Genomic DNA, 14,286 nt, shown 5'->3' on the forward strand with positions numbered 1-14,286 from the left:
CCTTGAGAAGGATCGTCGGTAACCGGCACCCTTAGCCAGGGCCGAGAAATGGAGGGAGGAGGTGCATGGAGCACTGAGAGAAGTCTGTGCTGTGGGTGGCCCTCGGAAGAGGACAAGGACACTCACGGCAGGAGAGTACCGTGGAGTCAGGCGGGCAGGGGGCTGCAGGGGGAGGCACAGGCTATGGAGGCCAGGAAGCGTACAGCCCGCGTCTTGAGACGAAGGGGCACCCTCTGGAGGGCTGGTGCCCAGTAGGACTTGTTGTGACAATGGCAACATTGTGCGGTGCTGTCCAGGATGGTAGCCACTGGCCACGTGTGGCCCTGGAGCACTGGAAACGTGGCTAGCATGACTGAATCTTGAATTTTATTTAATTTTAATCAATTTAAATTTTTTTTTTAATTTTTTTTTCAACGTTTATTTATTTTTGGGACAGAGAGAGACAGAGCATGAACAGGGGAGGGGCAGAGAGAGAGGGAGACACAGAATCGGAAACAGGCTCCAGGCTCCGAGCCATCAGCCCAGAGCCTGACGTGGGGCTCGAACTCACGGACCGCGAGATCGTGACCTGGCTGAAGTCGGACGCTTAACCGACTGCGCCACCCAGGCGCCCCTTAATCAATTTAAATTTAAATGTAAATAGCACCAGTGACTTGTGGCCCGTCTCAGGCATGGTGGAGCTTCAGGACAGTGACTTCTGTGATGGTATGTTGAGTAGATCTGAAGAGGGACACTCACAGAAGGATGACCCTCCACCCTGCAAGAGGGGACACCTTCCACTTACAGCCTTCCTGTCCAGTGTGCCCAGGGAAGGTCCAGAACTCAGTCCCTGCCGCCCTGCCCGGGGCCCCAGTGTCTGCTCCTTGCCTCTGGGATGGCAACACCCTTGCTACTTGACTCTTCCTGGGGCTGAGCTGTAGCTTCACATCCAGAGGTCCAGGGTCTCCCACTTGGCACAGGGATTCCTGGGCTATCTTGCTTTGTCTTTTGGAGAGGTTACTCTGTCAGAGAAGATGCTCTTGGGCCCGTGTCTGCCTTTAACCTTGAAATGAATGCAGATGTGGATGAGGTTTGAGAATTCCTTCACATCCCTGCAGGGTGGGGAGGGAGGAGAGATTTGGGGTGGGGGGTGGGGAGTATCCTGAAGGACTAAACCCAGGCATATGAGGTGAGATGAAGAGTCTAGGATGGTTTTGTGTTCAAAATGCCGTGTCCTAAATGTTTACTATGTAATATGTGTAGACTTGGGCTTCATTTGTTAAAGGTAGCCTAGATTTGAGTTAAAAGCTGACTATAAGCAACTTGGTTATGAGTCATCACTGAGAGTATTTTCAACTACATGAAATCAGCTTTTGTTTTCATTTACACACACCGTGGCCCAGCACAGTATCCTGCACGTCTTATAGTCGGCCTTATATTTGCTGAATGAATAATGCTCCCTCTGTCCCTCCCTCCCTTGCCAGGGTTTCAGACTCACCGTCGTTTGAATTGAATCAGGTCCAAGTTGATGCCATTTATTGAGATTAAGTGGCATTTTTTTTTTCCTGAGCGTGTATCCTCATAAACGTTGTGCTGAAAGCTAATGCAGATTTTCAAAATGCGATTTTAAACTCCCTGCCACTGAATTTCTGCTAAGCCTCCTTTTTACAAAGAACACGTTTTTAGTGTTATAAAATGTAGTAATCATTTTCAGGTTCCAAAATATTAACCAGACAATGCATATGTCTCTAGGGTTTCATTTTTAAATAGCACTTTTGTTATATTCTGATTTTCTATTTCAGGCACTCGTGTGGTCTTAAATTCGTTTTTATGGAGGTAGCGATTCAATGCAGCAGACATTTTTAGCTTACCAAAACAGGATCTTCAGCCTTAAGGATCCAAAGATGAATGAGACCTAGGGCCTGAGCCTGTGCAGAGAATTCTTTATAATGGTCTTGCCTCTGCTGAAAGCCTCCCTCTTGGTTACCTGGGGGAGGTGAATCGGAGGGAGGTGGAATAGGTCTCCCGATGTGGCTTTTAGGAGCCGGGAGACCTGCCACAGTGTAGCCGGGAGGCAGCTGAAGCCCAGAAATCACAGAATGTGCCGTACTTCTTAGATGCCAGCGCTCAGGGCCACCTTCCAGTGGGTTTGATGGAGGGACCTGCCGTTTTCACTGTTAAAGGCAAAATTAAGCAGTACAGAGGAATTGGTATTGAGACACACAATTAAACTGGATTCTTCTTCCAGGCAATGTTGTAAGCTATTAGGCTTTAGATTATTTTCCCCCTTATCCCAGCAATTAGAATTTACGGATTTGACTGTGAATACGCAGATTTAGGATGAGAGTGGGGGTTATCAAATGCAGATTTAAAAAGAGCAGATGCAATGTATTATTACCAAAGAAAGATTGAATTAATCTTAAAACAGGTAATGGTTGGGGCGCCTGGGTGGCGCAGTCGGTTAAGCGTCCGACTTCAGCCAGGTCACGATCTCGCGGTCCGTGAGTTCGAGCCCCGCGTCAGGCTCTGGGCTGATGGCTCAGAGCCTGGAGCCTGTTTCCGATTCTGTGTCTCCCTCTCTCTCTGCCCCTCCCCCATTCATGCTCTATCTCTCTCTGTCCCAAAAAAATAAATAAACGTTGAAAAAAAAATTAAAAAAAAAAAAAAAAACAGGTAATGGTTCCTGCCATGTGTTTTTTTTTTTTTTTTTTCCTTCTACTAGAGATGAGAATGATCACTTCCTTTCCCATTCAGCACTGTGTCAGGCTGTTGTCAAAGTCCGCTGGGTCTCAGCTTCTGGAGCGTGCCCACCGAAAACCTCCCATCTGAGGGCATTGTGCAGTTATTTACCAGGGCAGCTCTTCTTCTAGGGTCCCACCTGTAGACAGGTGCACCTGCTTAAGGCTTTCTTGGTCTCACCCTGTGCAGTTGCTACGAAACTTCCAGGGAGCTACCATTTCCTCACTGCTTCCTGGGGGAGGAGAAGTCGGGAGGGGCACCTGGAGGTGGAGAGCTTGCCTGAGGTCCTCCACCTGCCTGCCCACCTCCCCCTCTGAATCCACAGCACCTGGCATGGTCGCCCTGGGGCAGGCAGGGCATTCCCGTTCTGGCAGGTGCTTCTCCCTCTCCTGCCCCCACCCTGTCCCTCCTCTCTGCTCCCGGGAACCACCCCCTTCCGGGTCTGTCCTGGGTGACGCTGGGCCAATGGCCCTGTGTACACCCTCCACTCTAGCTCAGCCAGGGCACGTCCTCGGCCCCGTCCAGGGCCCGGCGTCTGCCCCAGGGGCCCGGGCTCCAATGGCTCCTCTGGGCAGACGGCTGGGAGCTCCCCCAAGAACAGCCCCTTAGGGCAATGTTTTGGCTTTGGGGTGACTTCAGCAATGTCCCTGAGAGACGCGGGAAGGGAAGAAGAGTGTTTTGAGTACGACTACCGAGATGAAGAGAGGAAGCCCACCAGCGAGCGGCATGAAAGCCTGGACCTCTTGGAAGAGGGTAAATTCGTACTTTGTTCAAACTGACCCTTTCCCTGTTAGTGTCTAAGTACGCCTGGCTGTTTCACTGATCTCACAGCACTCTTTTATTTCCCTATTGAGGTATAACTTCAAGCACACAGATCTTACGTCGGTGGATGGCTTGTGATGACCCCCTTGTAAAACCACATGTCGTATGTCTGGCACCCTGGGAAAGCCCCTTGTGCCCCAGGAGGGAGACCATTGTCCTGAGTTCTATGACCTGAGATTTATTTTGCTCCTTTGTTCTTGATCTACACAGATGGAATCAAACAGGGTGCATTATTTTGACTGGTTCCTGTTGCTTGACTGATTCATACATGTTGTTGCAAATATCAGTTAGTTGTCTTTTTGCTTTGTGTGTGTGTGTGTGTGTGTGTGTGTGTGTGTGTGTGTGGCATTCCAGTACTCTGCTTTAAGAGTTTTGGTTGTTTTCTTGTGACTGAACAGGTTTTGGTAAATTAGCAAGAGACTGAGTCATTATTATTTAAAAAAAAATTTTTTTTTAAACATTTGTTTATTTTTGAGAGAGAGACAGAGTGCGAGTTGGGGAGGGGCAGAGAGAGAGGGAGACACAGAATCCAAAGCAGACTCCAGGCTCTGAGCTATCAGCACAGAGCCCAACACAGGGCTCGAACTCACGAACAGTAAGATCATGAGTGACCTGAGCCGAAGTCGGAGGCTCAACCGACTAAGCCACCCAGGCGCCCTGAGACTGAGTCATTATTAAATAAAGTATGTTTTTGTGCTGGTGTTGCTTATCTCTAAAAAGTCATTAATCACTGATTTGAAACAGGGATTTTTTTTTTTTTTTTTTTAATTTAGGATTCTTTCAAATGGAAAAGTACAAGGCTGACTTTGAAGTCACCTGGGGACCCACCTTCGGGCTCTGTTAGAGGGACACTGCTTCTGGAGAAGTGAGGGTGTTAATTCAATGAGAGGCCCAGATGCTCAGTGGGAGTTTCCTAGTTGGGCTTCTGGGGCTTTTGCCCGCAGCGCAGAGAAAGGGATTTTGGGGGTGCAGCAGAATGTTTAAACAGTGACTGCATGTATGTTCTTTAGGTCTTGAGGAAAAACAGTCTGAATACCTTTACAAAGTTCTGCTCTGAAATGGTTTATCTTCATGTCTCAACATAACTTTTATTTTAAAAGTTATTTATTTATAGGGGCGCCTGGGTGGCTCAGTCTGTTGAGCGTCCAGCTTCAGCTTAGGTCATGATCTCACAGTTGATGAGCTCAAGCCCCGTGTCGGGCTCTGTGCTGACAGCTCAGAGCCTGGAGCCTGCTTCCGATTCTGTGTCTCCCTTTCTCCGCCTCTCCCCTGCTCATGCTCTGTCTCTCTCTGTCTCAAAACAAAGATAAACAGTAAAAAAAATTTTTTTAAGTTATTTATAATTGGCCTTATCAGAAGTGTTTTCGTTTGAGAAAAACGTTCTGTCCTAAAAACAGTAACATTTTACCACAGGACAGTTAAAAGCATTAAATTGGAGAAAGCCGGGGAAGGGAAGAGCTGGCAGAGAGATGGGGGTCTCCAAGCTGAGGCCTCAAACCCCGCCTGGCCCTTTCACGAAGGAGATGGTGTAGGAATGGCCGGCCGATGGGGACTGTGCATTAGTCAGGTTCCTGCACGTACTCAAGGGAAAGGCATCCACCTGCTCTCATAGAGCTAGGGCCAGCCCAGGTTTCCCTGGATCAGCTGGTGTCCCTTCCAGCCCCCGTGTCCCCACATCACCTGGGAGCCTGTTGGAAATGCAGATGCTCAGGCCCCAGACCCACCGAGTCAAAACCCACCTTTTAACGAGATCTTCAGGGGATTCCTGTGCATATGAAAATATGAGATGAGCAATTGCCATAAGCAGAGTGAGATGAGTTTAGAAACCAGTCACGGAACCATATGATTCTAAATTAAAGGCTATACAAGATTCTGGAACAGTGTCTTAGAGCCTAGTCAAGAGAAGAAAACATTTTGTGTTGTATATATTTCATCTATCCATATTTTTAACTTGAAGAAAAAAACTGGGAGCCAGATGATGGTGATGAGAGCCAGTGTTTATTGTGCTCTTACTACGTGCCAGGTACTGTTCTGAGTACTTCATGTGGATTTGTGCATTTAATCCTTCAAACAGCCAGATCAGAGGTTAAGTGCTAGTATCATTTCCATTTCACAGGCTTGTAAGAGGAAACTTAAGTTAACTTGTCCAGAGTCACAGAGCTAGTAAGTGGTTTCAACCTATGTAGAACAACTCAAGGGCCCTCTGCTCTTAAATCACCATGCTAGCAGTTCTCAAAGTGGGGGCCTCCCACCCAGTAGCACCAGCATCACCCAGGATTGTGTTAGAAATGCACATTCTGGGGCCCTGCCCCAGACCTGCTGAGCCAGGCTCTCTGGGGTGGGGCCCAGCAGACTGGGTTTTAACGTGCCCTCTGGCTGATTCCAACGCACATTGTCCCCTGCTAGTCTACATTTCAGAGATAACCGTGGGTGTTGGTTGGCCACCCCCTCGGGAGTTTCCCAGGCGTAATCTGAAACCTCCTTGGGCCGGGAGAGGTGAAGGAGGAGGCCGGCCACTCCAGCTCGGTAGGTGGCAGTTCAGTAAGCAGAGGGAACCCACGTACGGACAAAGCTTGTCCTGGGCGGGCAGCAGCAAGACTGGATCTGTGCAGCCACCTGCCAAACCTTAGAAGTTTGTTTAGAAAGAGGCCCTAACTGGGTGCGGCCATGTTGGCCGCTCAGGTGTTCGCAGCCCATCGCCATCTCCAATGTTTGTTTGTTTGTTTATTTATTTATTTAGGGACAGAGAGAGACAGAGCATGAACAGGGGAGGGGCAGAGAGAGAGGGAGACACAGAATCGGAAACAGGCTTCAGGCTCTGAGCCATCAGCCCAGAGCCTGACGCGGGGCTCGAACTCCCGGACCGCGAGATTGTGACCTGGCTGAAGTCGGACGCTTAACCGACTGCGCCACCCAGGCGCCCCGCCCATCGCCATCTCAAGGCTGTGTCCTTGGAGCAGCCTCTGGGAGCGGGAAAGGCGAGCAGAACCCACATTCCAAGGAGGGTGTGGGGAGTCTCCAAGTGGCCGGCCCCCGCTCACAGGTCAACTGGAGGTCGCATCTTTTTGTTGACATCCCCCAACACAGGGTCCTACTCAGTGATCTCATTTGAGAGGGGCACTGCTTTGTATTTGGCATCTTAGGATAGACTTACATTCTCTTTTGTTTTTTCCCTTCCCATCGCCTTCCTTTCTTCAATAAAATGTTTAGCTGTCCTGTAAGGGGGGAGGGGGTGACTTGTTCATAGTAATTTTAGGACAGTAAGCTCAAAAGAAAGACACTTTATAGCCAGTGTGCTCAGTTTTCTTCGTCAGAGAAAATTCATGAGACTGGCTCCCGCCCTGAAGGAAGTCTGGAGCATAGGTTGGAAGATAGAGGTTTGTTTTGGAAGATTTGGTTTCTGTGGCCAGTCCTGTGTCCCAGAGCAAGCCCGGCGCTGGGCAGGACCCTGCTTTTCTCCGACATTGTCTTGAGTTCATGGGCCAGCAAGTCCCGTGTATGGAAGAGAAATGCTCTTGAATAATGAAATTATGTGCAGGATGTGGACGTGACTGCGTTCCCTGGATTCTGAGCTGGTTTAGGTGCTTTTCTTCCCTGTTGACTGATCTCAAAGAGGTGATTTTGGCTGACCACTGAAGGACAGAATCAGTATTTGGGTTGCTCTGATAGCTGTGAATACACGAGACGTGTTTTCTCCCAGTCACCTTGTGGGGGTGATGGGTACTTTGTAATGTCACCCTCTCACCTTCAAAGCAGCCTTTGCAATAAGTGCTATTCCCATTTGCAGTCAAAGTGACTGAGGCTCAGCTCGGCTGTCCCTGTCCAGAATTCCACCGCCGTCACCCTGCCTGGGGTCTACCTTCCACTGCACCCAGGCACGAGGTGCTGATGGAGTCGAAGTCCCCGTCTGGCCGTTCTAACCCACGAAGTGGGTGCTCACAGGGAGGCGGGGCTCCCAGGAGAAGCAGCTGTGAGAGGCTGTTTGGCTCTTACCGTCCTCAGGGAGAGAAAGTGTCTGGGCTCTGTGTCTTCTGGCCACTGAGAACTTGCACAGTGCAGACACAGAACTGACCTCGAGCAGCTTCATCCCATGTGGCGGTCTTGGAGCAGGGCCCTACTTGTTTGCCCCAGCCCCCTCTGCTCCGTGTAAGACCAGGCAGGAAGCCTGTCTCGGTGCTGCTGGGAGTGAAGGGCACTGGCACCAGCATCAGGAGGACACTGACGAAGATGAACTTCTGTGGTCACTTCCTTGTGGTTTGCTGTGTGGCAGATTCCCACCGCTTTCTCAAGGGCATGCCTCGGGAAGCCTGATCTCATGAGTTTTCCTCACCCGGACACTCCTGAGGCTGTTACCTGACTGCAAGATTCCCTTCCCGATTCCTGGCAGGCAGCAGGGTTCGGAAAGAGCACATGGAATTCTCTGGGGGTTACCGAGTGCTCTCGTAGCAGGTTTTGGTTTTCTGAGCCCGCAGGCTGCAGGAGAGCAAGTGTCCTGTCCTCAGAGGTGGCTCCTGGTGGCCAGGGTGTGAGTGGCCACGTCGGTCTTTTGCACAAAGGGCCATTTTCAGGTGATGAGCACTAACCAGAAATTATCATCTGGAAAAGCAGAGATGGAGAAAACACCAGTTGGCAGTGGGAACCTAGAACTTGGTGGAGAGCCTGGGGCCCGTGTGACTGTGCATAGCTGCACCCTGCTGGGTCATTCAAGTTCTTCGGCTGGGCCCAAGGTGAAGCCGGAGAGGCAGCACAGACAGCGGATTCCTCCAGTTTGAGGAGGAAATCGTGGGCTGCTGGCGGAGGGCCAGGCTGCGTGGAGAATGGCTGGGGCGGGGAGGCGGGGGAGGTGTGTGATGTCTGCCCTGGAGAAGGAGCTGTCAGGGTCCCGCCTTGGGGTGTGTGTGTGTGTGTGTGTGTGTGTGTTGACACGGTGTGGCCAGCAGCACATGAGGGCACTATGCAGGACTCTCTCCTGTAGGGTTACGATCAGGAGGGAGGTGACCTGGCTTATCAGTCCTGGCCTCAGCACTGTGTGCTCGTGGTGTTGATTACCTTGGTCTCCAGCCTGGGGTTTGGTTGTTGGTATCCATGGCTACCCCACTCAGGCCTCCAGTGATGTCAGTTGCTCAGGGTGGTTCTTTTACTGGAGTGCAGGTACCCGCATAGCCCCAGGGCTGGCCACGGGCAAGGTTCACCCAGAGCCTTTGTTATTTTGGGGTCTTCTTGCTGCTCTGCCCACTTCTGGCACCTGCCCCCTGCCCCCTTGCCGCCCCATCTTGTATCCGAACTCCCAATAGCATCTCTCACTTGGCCCTTCCTGCTTGCTCCTCTGTATTATGCTAATTTATGTATGCATCTTACCAGCTCAGCTTGAGAGTGGGAGTCATGTATTTACTCAGGAGACAGTGGCTAAGAGTGCCAACTTGGGGGTCAGACTGATCAGGCCCTCCCATAATAGCCCTGTGACCTTGGGCAATGTGGACGGCCGACAGTAATACTTTTCTCCTAGGATGAATGCAAACACTGAAGGAGATGATAGCCATCCCACACTTGGCAGAGTGCCAGCACGTGGTGAGCAGTCATAATTGGCGATCACCAAGCAAGCCCTCTTTAGATATCCTGATCACGAATGGCCACCATAGATCAACACTGAGTGTTCCGGTCTAGGGCGGGGTGGCTGTTTATGGCCTCTAATAGACCAGGCCCAAGTCCTTGGTTATGTCCTTGGATAAGCCACTTGGCCTCTCCCTGTCTGGTGTGTTAAATGTGGCTCATACTGGTGTCATGGAGCTGTTCTTGGTTTTAAGTAAATAATGTTTGTCAAATGACCAGGGTGGCGGCTGGCATGACATATATACTCAAGACTCATTTCCTTTCTCCTTCCCTGCCTCTTCAGTAACCTGCCACGGTGCTCTGCTCTCAGCCCACCTCGGAAGGGGACGTGAGCCAATAATATAGTCACACTAAAATTTCAGTTAATGATGCCGGTGAGCAGTTAAATGTCGCCACAGCTGTACGATCAGGTCTCTGCTCTTGGCAGTGCTGTCCCTCTCCCACCTCCCAGTGCGCAGACCGGGCGCCACGCGGGCGCAGGCAGTGGCCGAACCGACTGCTGTTGTAGTGGGCTGGCCTCTGCCACCACGCTGTCCCGGAGGCCGCCTCAGTGGCCGCCGTGGCAAACCAGCACCCGTTCACCCAGGTGTCCGTTTGCTTCCGGCTGGAGACCACAGCTACTTACCAGTTGATGCCTTTGCCTTGAACACAGCTTCTTTCTTAGCAGTCTCCCACCTCGTCATCGCTTTGTGTTACTTTAGACTTGAGATGGCCCTTTTCCAGATGACTTCTTCCCTCCACCCCCCAAAAGCTGGGAGGAAAAGGGAGGTGACTCTCTGGGACATTTGCTTATCTGGGGGTGATAAGCTCTACACCAGGGTTTCATGTTTTCACCTCTCTCTGGGGTGTCGGTTAGACGTGAGCCTTTCTTTCCCAAGACTGGTCTGTGAGAATACAAAATCTTCCTTTTTTTTTGAGTACCAATTATGTGTTGGGCCCCAAATAAGACTCTGCTGCCTTCATGTGCCTTACATAACCCAGGTAGGCGGGGGCATGGGACTTTTGTAAGAATTACACGTGGGGCGCCTGGGTGGCCCAGTTGGTTAAGTGTCCGACTTCGGCTCAGGTCATGATCTCATAGTCTGTGAGTTCAAGCCCTGTGTTGGGCTCTTGTGCTGACAGCTCAGAGCCTGGAGCCTGCTTCGGATTCTGTCTCCTCTCCCTGCCCGTACCCCACTTGCACTCTGTCTCTTTCTCTCTCAAAACTAAATAAGCATTTGGGGCGCCTGGGTGGCACAGTCGGTTGGGCGTCCGACTTCAGCCAGGTCATGATCTCGCGGTCCGTGAGTTCGAGCCCTGCGTCATGCTCTGGGCTGATGGCTCGGAGCCTGGAGCCTGTTTCCGATGCTGTGTCTCCCTCTCTCTCTGCCCCTCCCCCGTTCATGCTCTGTTTCTCTCTGTCCCAAAAATAAATAAAAAACGTTGAAAAAAAAAACTAAATAAGCATTAAAAAAAAAAAAAGAATAACATTCATTATGGCTCTAGCCATTTTTGATGGGTGGGTCCTCACCCTGTTCTTCCACACCCTCTACAAGGGCTGCGTCAAAATAGTTCTTTTTTAAACCAAATAAAATGTGTCTTCTGGGTCGTAGTGGTTAACCCACTTGGGCTGTTGGGCTGATTGTGAAGGTGGATATTGAAGGACAACAGCTAAGCCTGGGCTGAGGCTGTCCCTTGGGAAAAGGATGGACGTGTCATGCCTGGGAGGAGACTCCAGAGTCACTCTTTCCAAAAACCGGAGAGAGGCAGCTGTACTATCTGAGCACATTTTAGTGACGGTTCTCTAACTGAAAATAACCTAGTCTCTGTGGGGTGCACTGGTACGTTTGTGTGCCTTTTATCAGGGCTCATTCTGAAGTGGGTGATCGCTCCTCCTGAACAGTTTTGCGGTCTGAGAACCCCGCTGTGGTCTGAGGAAGGCTCAGTCAGGGATCGAGATAGCAAGACAGTGCCTCTGCAATGCCATGTCATGGGGCAGCGGTTGGGGTACAGTAAATGTAGCCCCCGAATGCTTGTTTGAGTGTCTTTCGCTAACTTAAAGCCTTGAGGTACCACCTGCTGCCATAAAATTCAGCTCTTTCAACTGGACAGTGTAATGACTTTTAGTGAATTTGGAGTTCTACAACCGTCACCATAGTTTAGTTTTATTTATTTTTATTTATTTAGTTTTTTAGAGAGCGAGGGAGAGCGCACGTGCATGCTGTAGCGAGGGAGGGGCAGAGAGAGAGAGAGAGAGAGAGAGTGTCTTAAGCAGGCTCCGTGCTTAGTGTGGAGCCCAACTCAGGGCTCCATCCCACGACCCTGGGATCATGACCTGAGCCAGAATCAAGAGTCGGACACTCAACTGACTGAGCCACCCAGGTGCCCCCACCACAGTTCAGTTTTAGAACATTTGTATCCCCTCCCTGTGTGAGCTCCCTCACCCCTGTTCACACTAATCCCATCCCCACTCCCAGCCCCCGGCAGCCACTTACCTGCTCTCTAATCGGCCCGTATCGGGTACTGAATAGGAATGGGATCCTACAGAGTATGGTCTTTTGTGCCTGGCCGCTTCTGAGCATCAAGTTTTTGAGGTTCCTCCACGTTGCGGCGTGTATCAGTACTTATTTATTCATTTAGAGAAAGTTTATTTATTTAGAGAGAGAGGTGTTAGTGTGCAAGAGAGGGGGAGAGAGAGAATCCCAAGTGGGCTCTGAACCGGCAGTGCGAAGCCTGACGCGGAGCTCGATGCGACGCACAATGAAATCATGACCTGAGCTGAAATCGGGAGTCAGACCCTGAGCCACTTGACCCACCCAGGCACCCCCATGCTTCGTTCCTTTTTATAGACTGCACACACATACCGCATCTCGTGTATCCGTTCACCAGTAGAGAGTCATTTGTGTGTTTCCACGTTCTGGCTTATAACGGGGAATGCTGCTGCGAACATTTGTGTACAAGCTTTGGGTGGACATAGGTTTTTATTTCTCTTGGGTAGAGGCCTAGGGGAATTTTTTTTTTTTAATTTTTTTGAGAGAGAGTGAGAGAGTGCAGGCAGGGAAGGGGCAGAGAGAGAGGAAGACATAGAATCCGAAGCAGGCTGCAGGCTCTGAGCTGTCAGCACAGAGCCCATCGTGGGGCTCGAATTCACGGACTGTGAGGTCGTGACCTGAGTCGGAGGCTTAATCGACTGAGCCACCCAGGTGCCCTGAGGCCCAGGGGACGGTTAAAGTCTGTGACCTCAGGCAAGTCCTGTGACTTTCAGAGCCTGAGTTTCGCTGCCAGAAAGTTCGGAGATCCATGCCTCTAGCCCACCCGCCCTGTGTCTGGCCGCAACACGCAGGGATTGCGGCCCTGCGGCTGAGTCAGAACAGCCATTCAGAGATGCCCCCCTCGTCGGAATGCTTTGCCAAGCCGCTCCGTCTGGATGACTGCTAGCCATCTTCCATGGGAAATCTTCCCAGCAGGAAGACGGGCGTTGGGGAGGAGCAGAAACAACCCCAGATGGAGGAGCAGGAGAGGGACCGTCCCTGCAGAAGGAAACGGGCACACCTGGAACCAAGCCAGACATCCGAGAGTGGTGTCATAGGGAGGGCTGAGCCGTGATGGAGCATGGGCATGGGGGCGGCGAGGAGCCGGTGTGGATGGTCCCTGGATGATTTATGTATCGAGGCTGCTGCTTGTGGGCAGTGGCAGAGCTGGTGAGGGTTTTTAAGTGGAGCATTGACAAATCAAATTCTAAAGCATGTAGACAAAGCTTTAAATAAAGGACGTTTATTCTGTAATGCCTGGAAACTTAGCAGCGGTGGTGACTCATTTAGAATTGCATGGGGATCTTTTCAGCTTTGGCTTTCAGGTTCTGAACCTCCCACCCCTTGCCAGGGGCAGGGCAGAGAGTAACTAGGTATTAGGTTTACTTCCTGGAGGATCAGGGGCCAAATGTAGGGATGCTTTTTCAACTGACGGCTGCTGTTACCGGTCAGAGAGAGAGGGGGATAATCCACCGCTTTGTGGACCATGCTTTTCTCTGATACTTGAGTGCCAGCTCCTGTCTCCACTGGGCGTATCGAAAGTTTATTCAATATTGTATGGTTGTTATAATAAATATTACAGAAAATAAAATTTACTTTAAAAAAAAAAAGCTAGTGCTAAGGTACAGAAGATAAAAGGAGAAATTACCGGGAAGGGGACTAGAATCGGGTTCTAAAAAAAAGTTGAAAAAGTGTTTTAGTTAATTAAAGAAATGACCTGTGAATAAGCTAGAACACATGGCCAAACTACCCAAAGGTGCAAATGTAATGGGCAGTCGTGAATATCTTCCCTCCTTTCATGGATGTTGGCTACTTGACTTGGTCTTAGTGTTACAAGGGAGCAGTGTCCCCTGAGGTCTTGGGATACACACACACTTATGTGTATATAGGTGTATAATTTTATATATGTGTGCATTTATGTATGTGTACAGCCTCACACATATTTGTATGTGTGCAAAATATTCATTCACTTATTTGCTCCATACGTATGTAAAACTGACATAGGAGAAATGTTCTCAAAATTAGGTTAAGAAATGATGAGAGCAGGGGCGCCCGGGGGGCTCAGCCAGTTAAGCGTCCAACTTCTGTTCTGGTCACCATCTTGCGGTTTGTGAGTTCGAGCCCCGCGTCGGGCTCTGTGCTCACAGCTCAGAGCCTGGAGCCTGCTTCAGATTCTGTGTCTCCCTCTCTGTCTGCCTCTCCCCTGCTCATGCTTTTTCTCTCTCTCTCTCTCTCTCTCTCTCTCTCTCTCTCTCTCAAAAATAAGTAAAAGGTAAAAAAAAAAAAATTAAGAAAAATGATGAGAGCTAACTGTTGACATAACTTTAGGGGAACCATTTCACCAAAATGCAGCACATAAATGGGAAGTGAGGGCTGCTGACAAGAGTTTCTCCGAGAAGTCTGATAAGGCCAAAATGTCAAGGGGGTCTTGTCAAGCCTGTTAATGTGACGAGAAGACACAGGTTCACAGGTTGTGTGCTGGGACCTTCTTGCCCTCCACTTCATCAGTCAGGCCTCCTGAGTTGTGCCTCTGGCTCCCTGCTGTGGCCGCCCTACTGCCTGCACAGCCTCTGCCCTCTTCTCCCGCTCCTGCCCTAGGGCTGCTTCAGATGGCCACTTCCGATCT

The 14,286-nt window shown here is 50.4% G+C and overlaps 1 protein-coding gene and 1 long non-coding RNA gene across 10 annotated transcripts in view; both read left to right on the forward strand.

The window, feature by feature from the left end:
* Positions 1-14,286, forward strand: part of TRAK1 (trafficking kinesin protein 1) — a 125,184-nt gene that overhangs the window by 61,688 nt on the left and 49,210 nt on the right. The window contains exon 2 of one of the 9 annotated variants that reach the window (XM_086720527.1): positions 3,358-3,471. The exons of the other annotated variants lie outside the window; for them this stretch is intronic. Within the exon in view, the coding sequence (XP_086576653.1) occupies positions 3,358-3,471 (114 nt within the window). The remainder of the gene's footprint in view (positions 1-3,357; positions 3,472-14,286) is intronic. 9 annotated transcript variants of the gene reach the window in all.
* Positions 3,478-10,368, forward strand: LOC147577080 (uncharacterized). Its single transcript, XR_015255986.1, has 2 exons — positions 3,478-6,224; positions 6,458-10,368. It is a non-coding gene; the product is annotated as an uncharacterized LOC147577080 (long non-coding RNA).

Source organism: Puma concolor, chromosome C2, assembly GCF_028749965.1.
Source record: "Puma concolor isolate L17-30 chromosome C2, mPumCon1.1.hap2, whole genome shotgun sequence".
Lineage (NCBI taxonomy): Eukaryota > Metazoa > Chordata > Mammalia > Carnivora > Felidae > Puma > Puma concolor.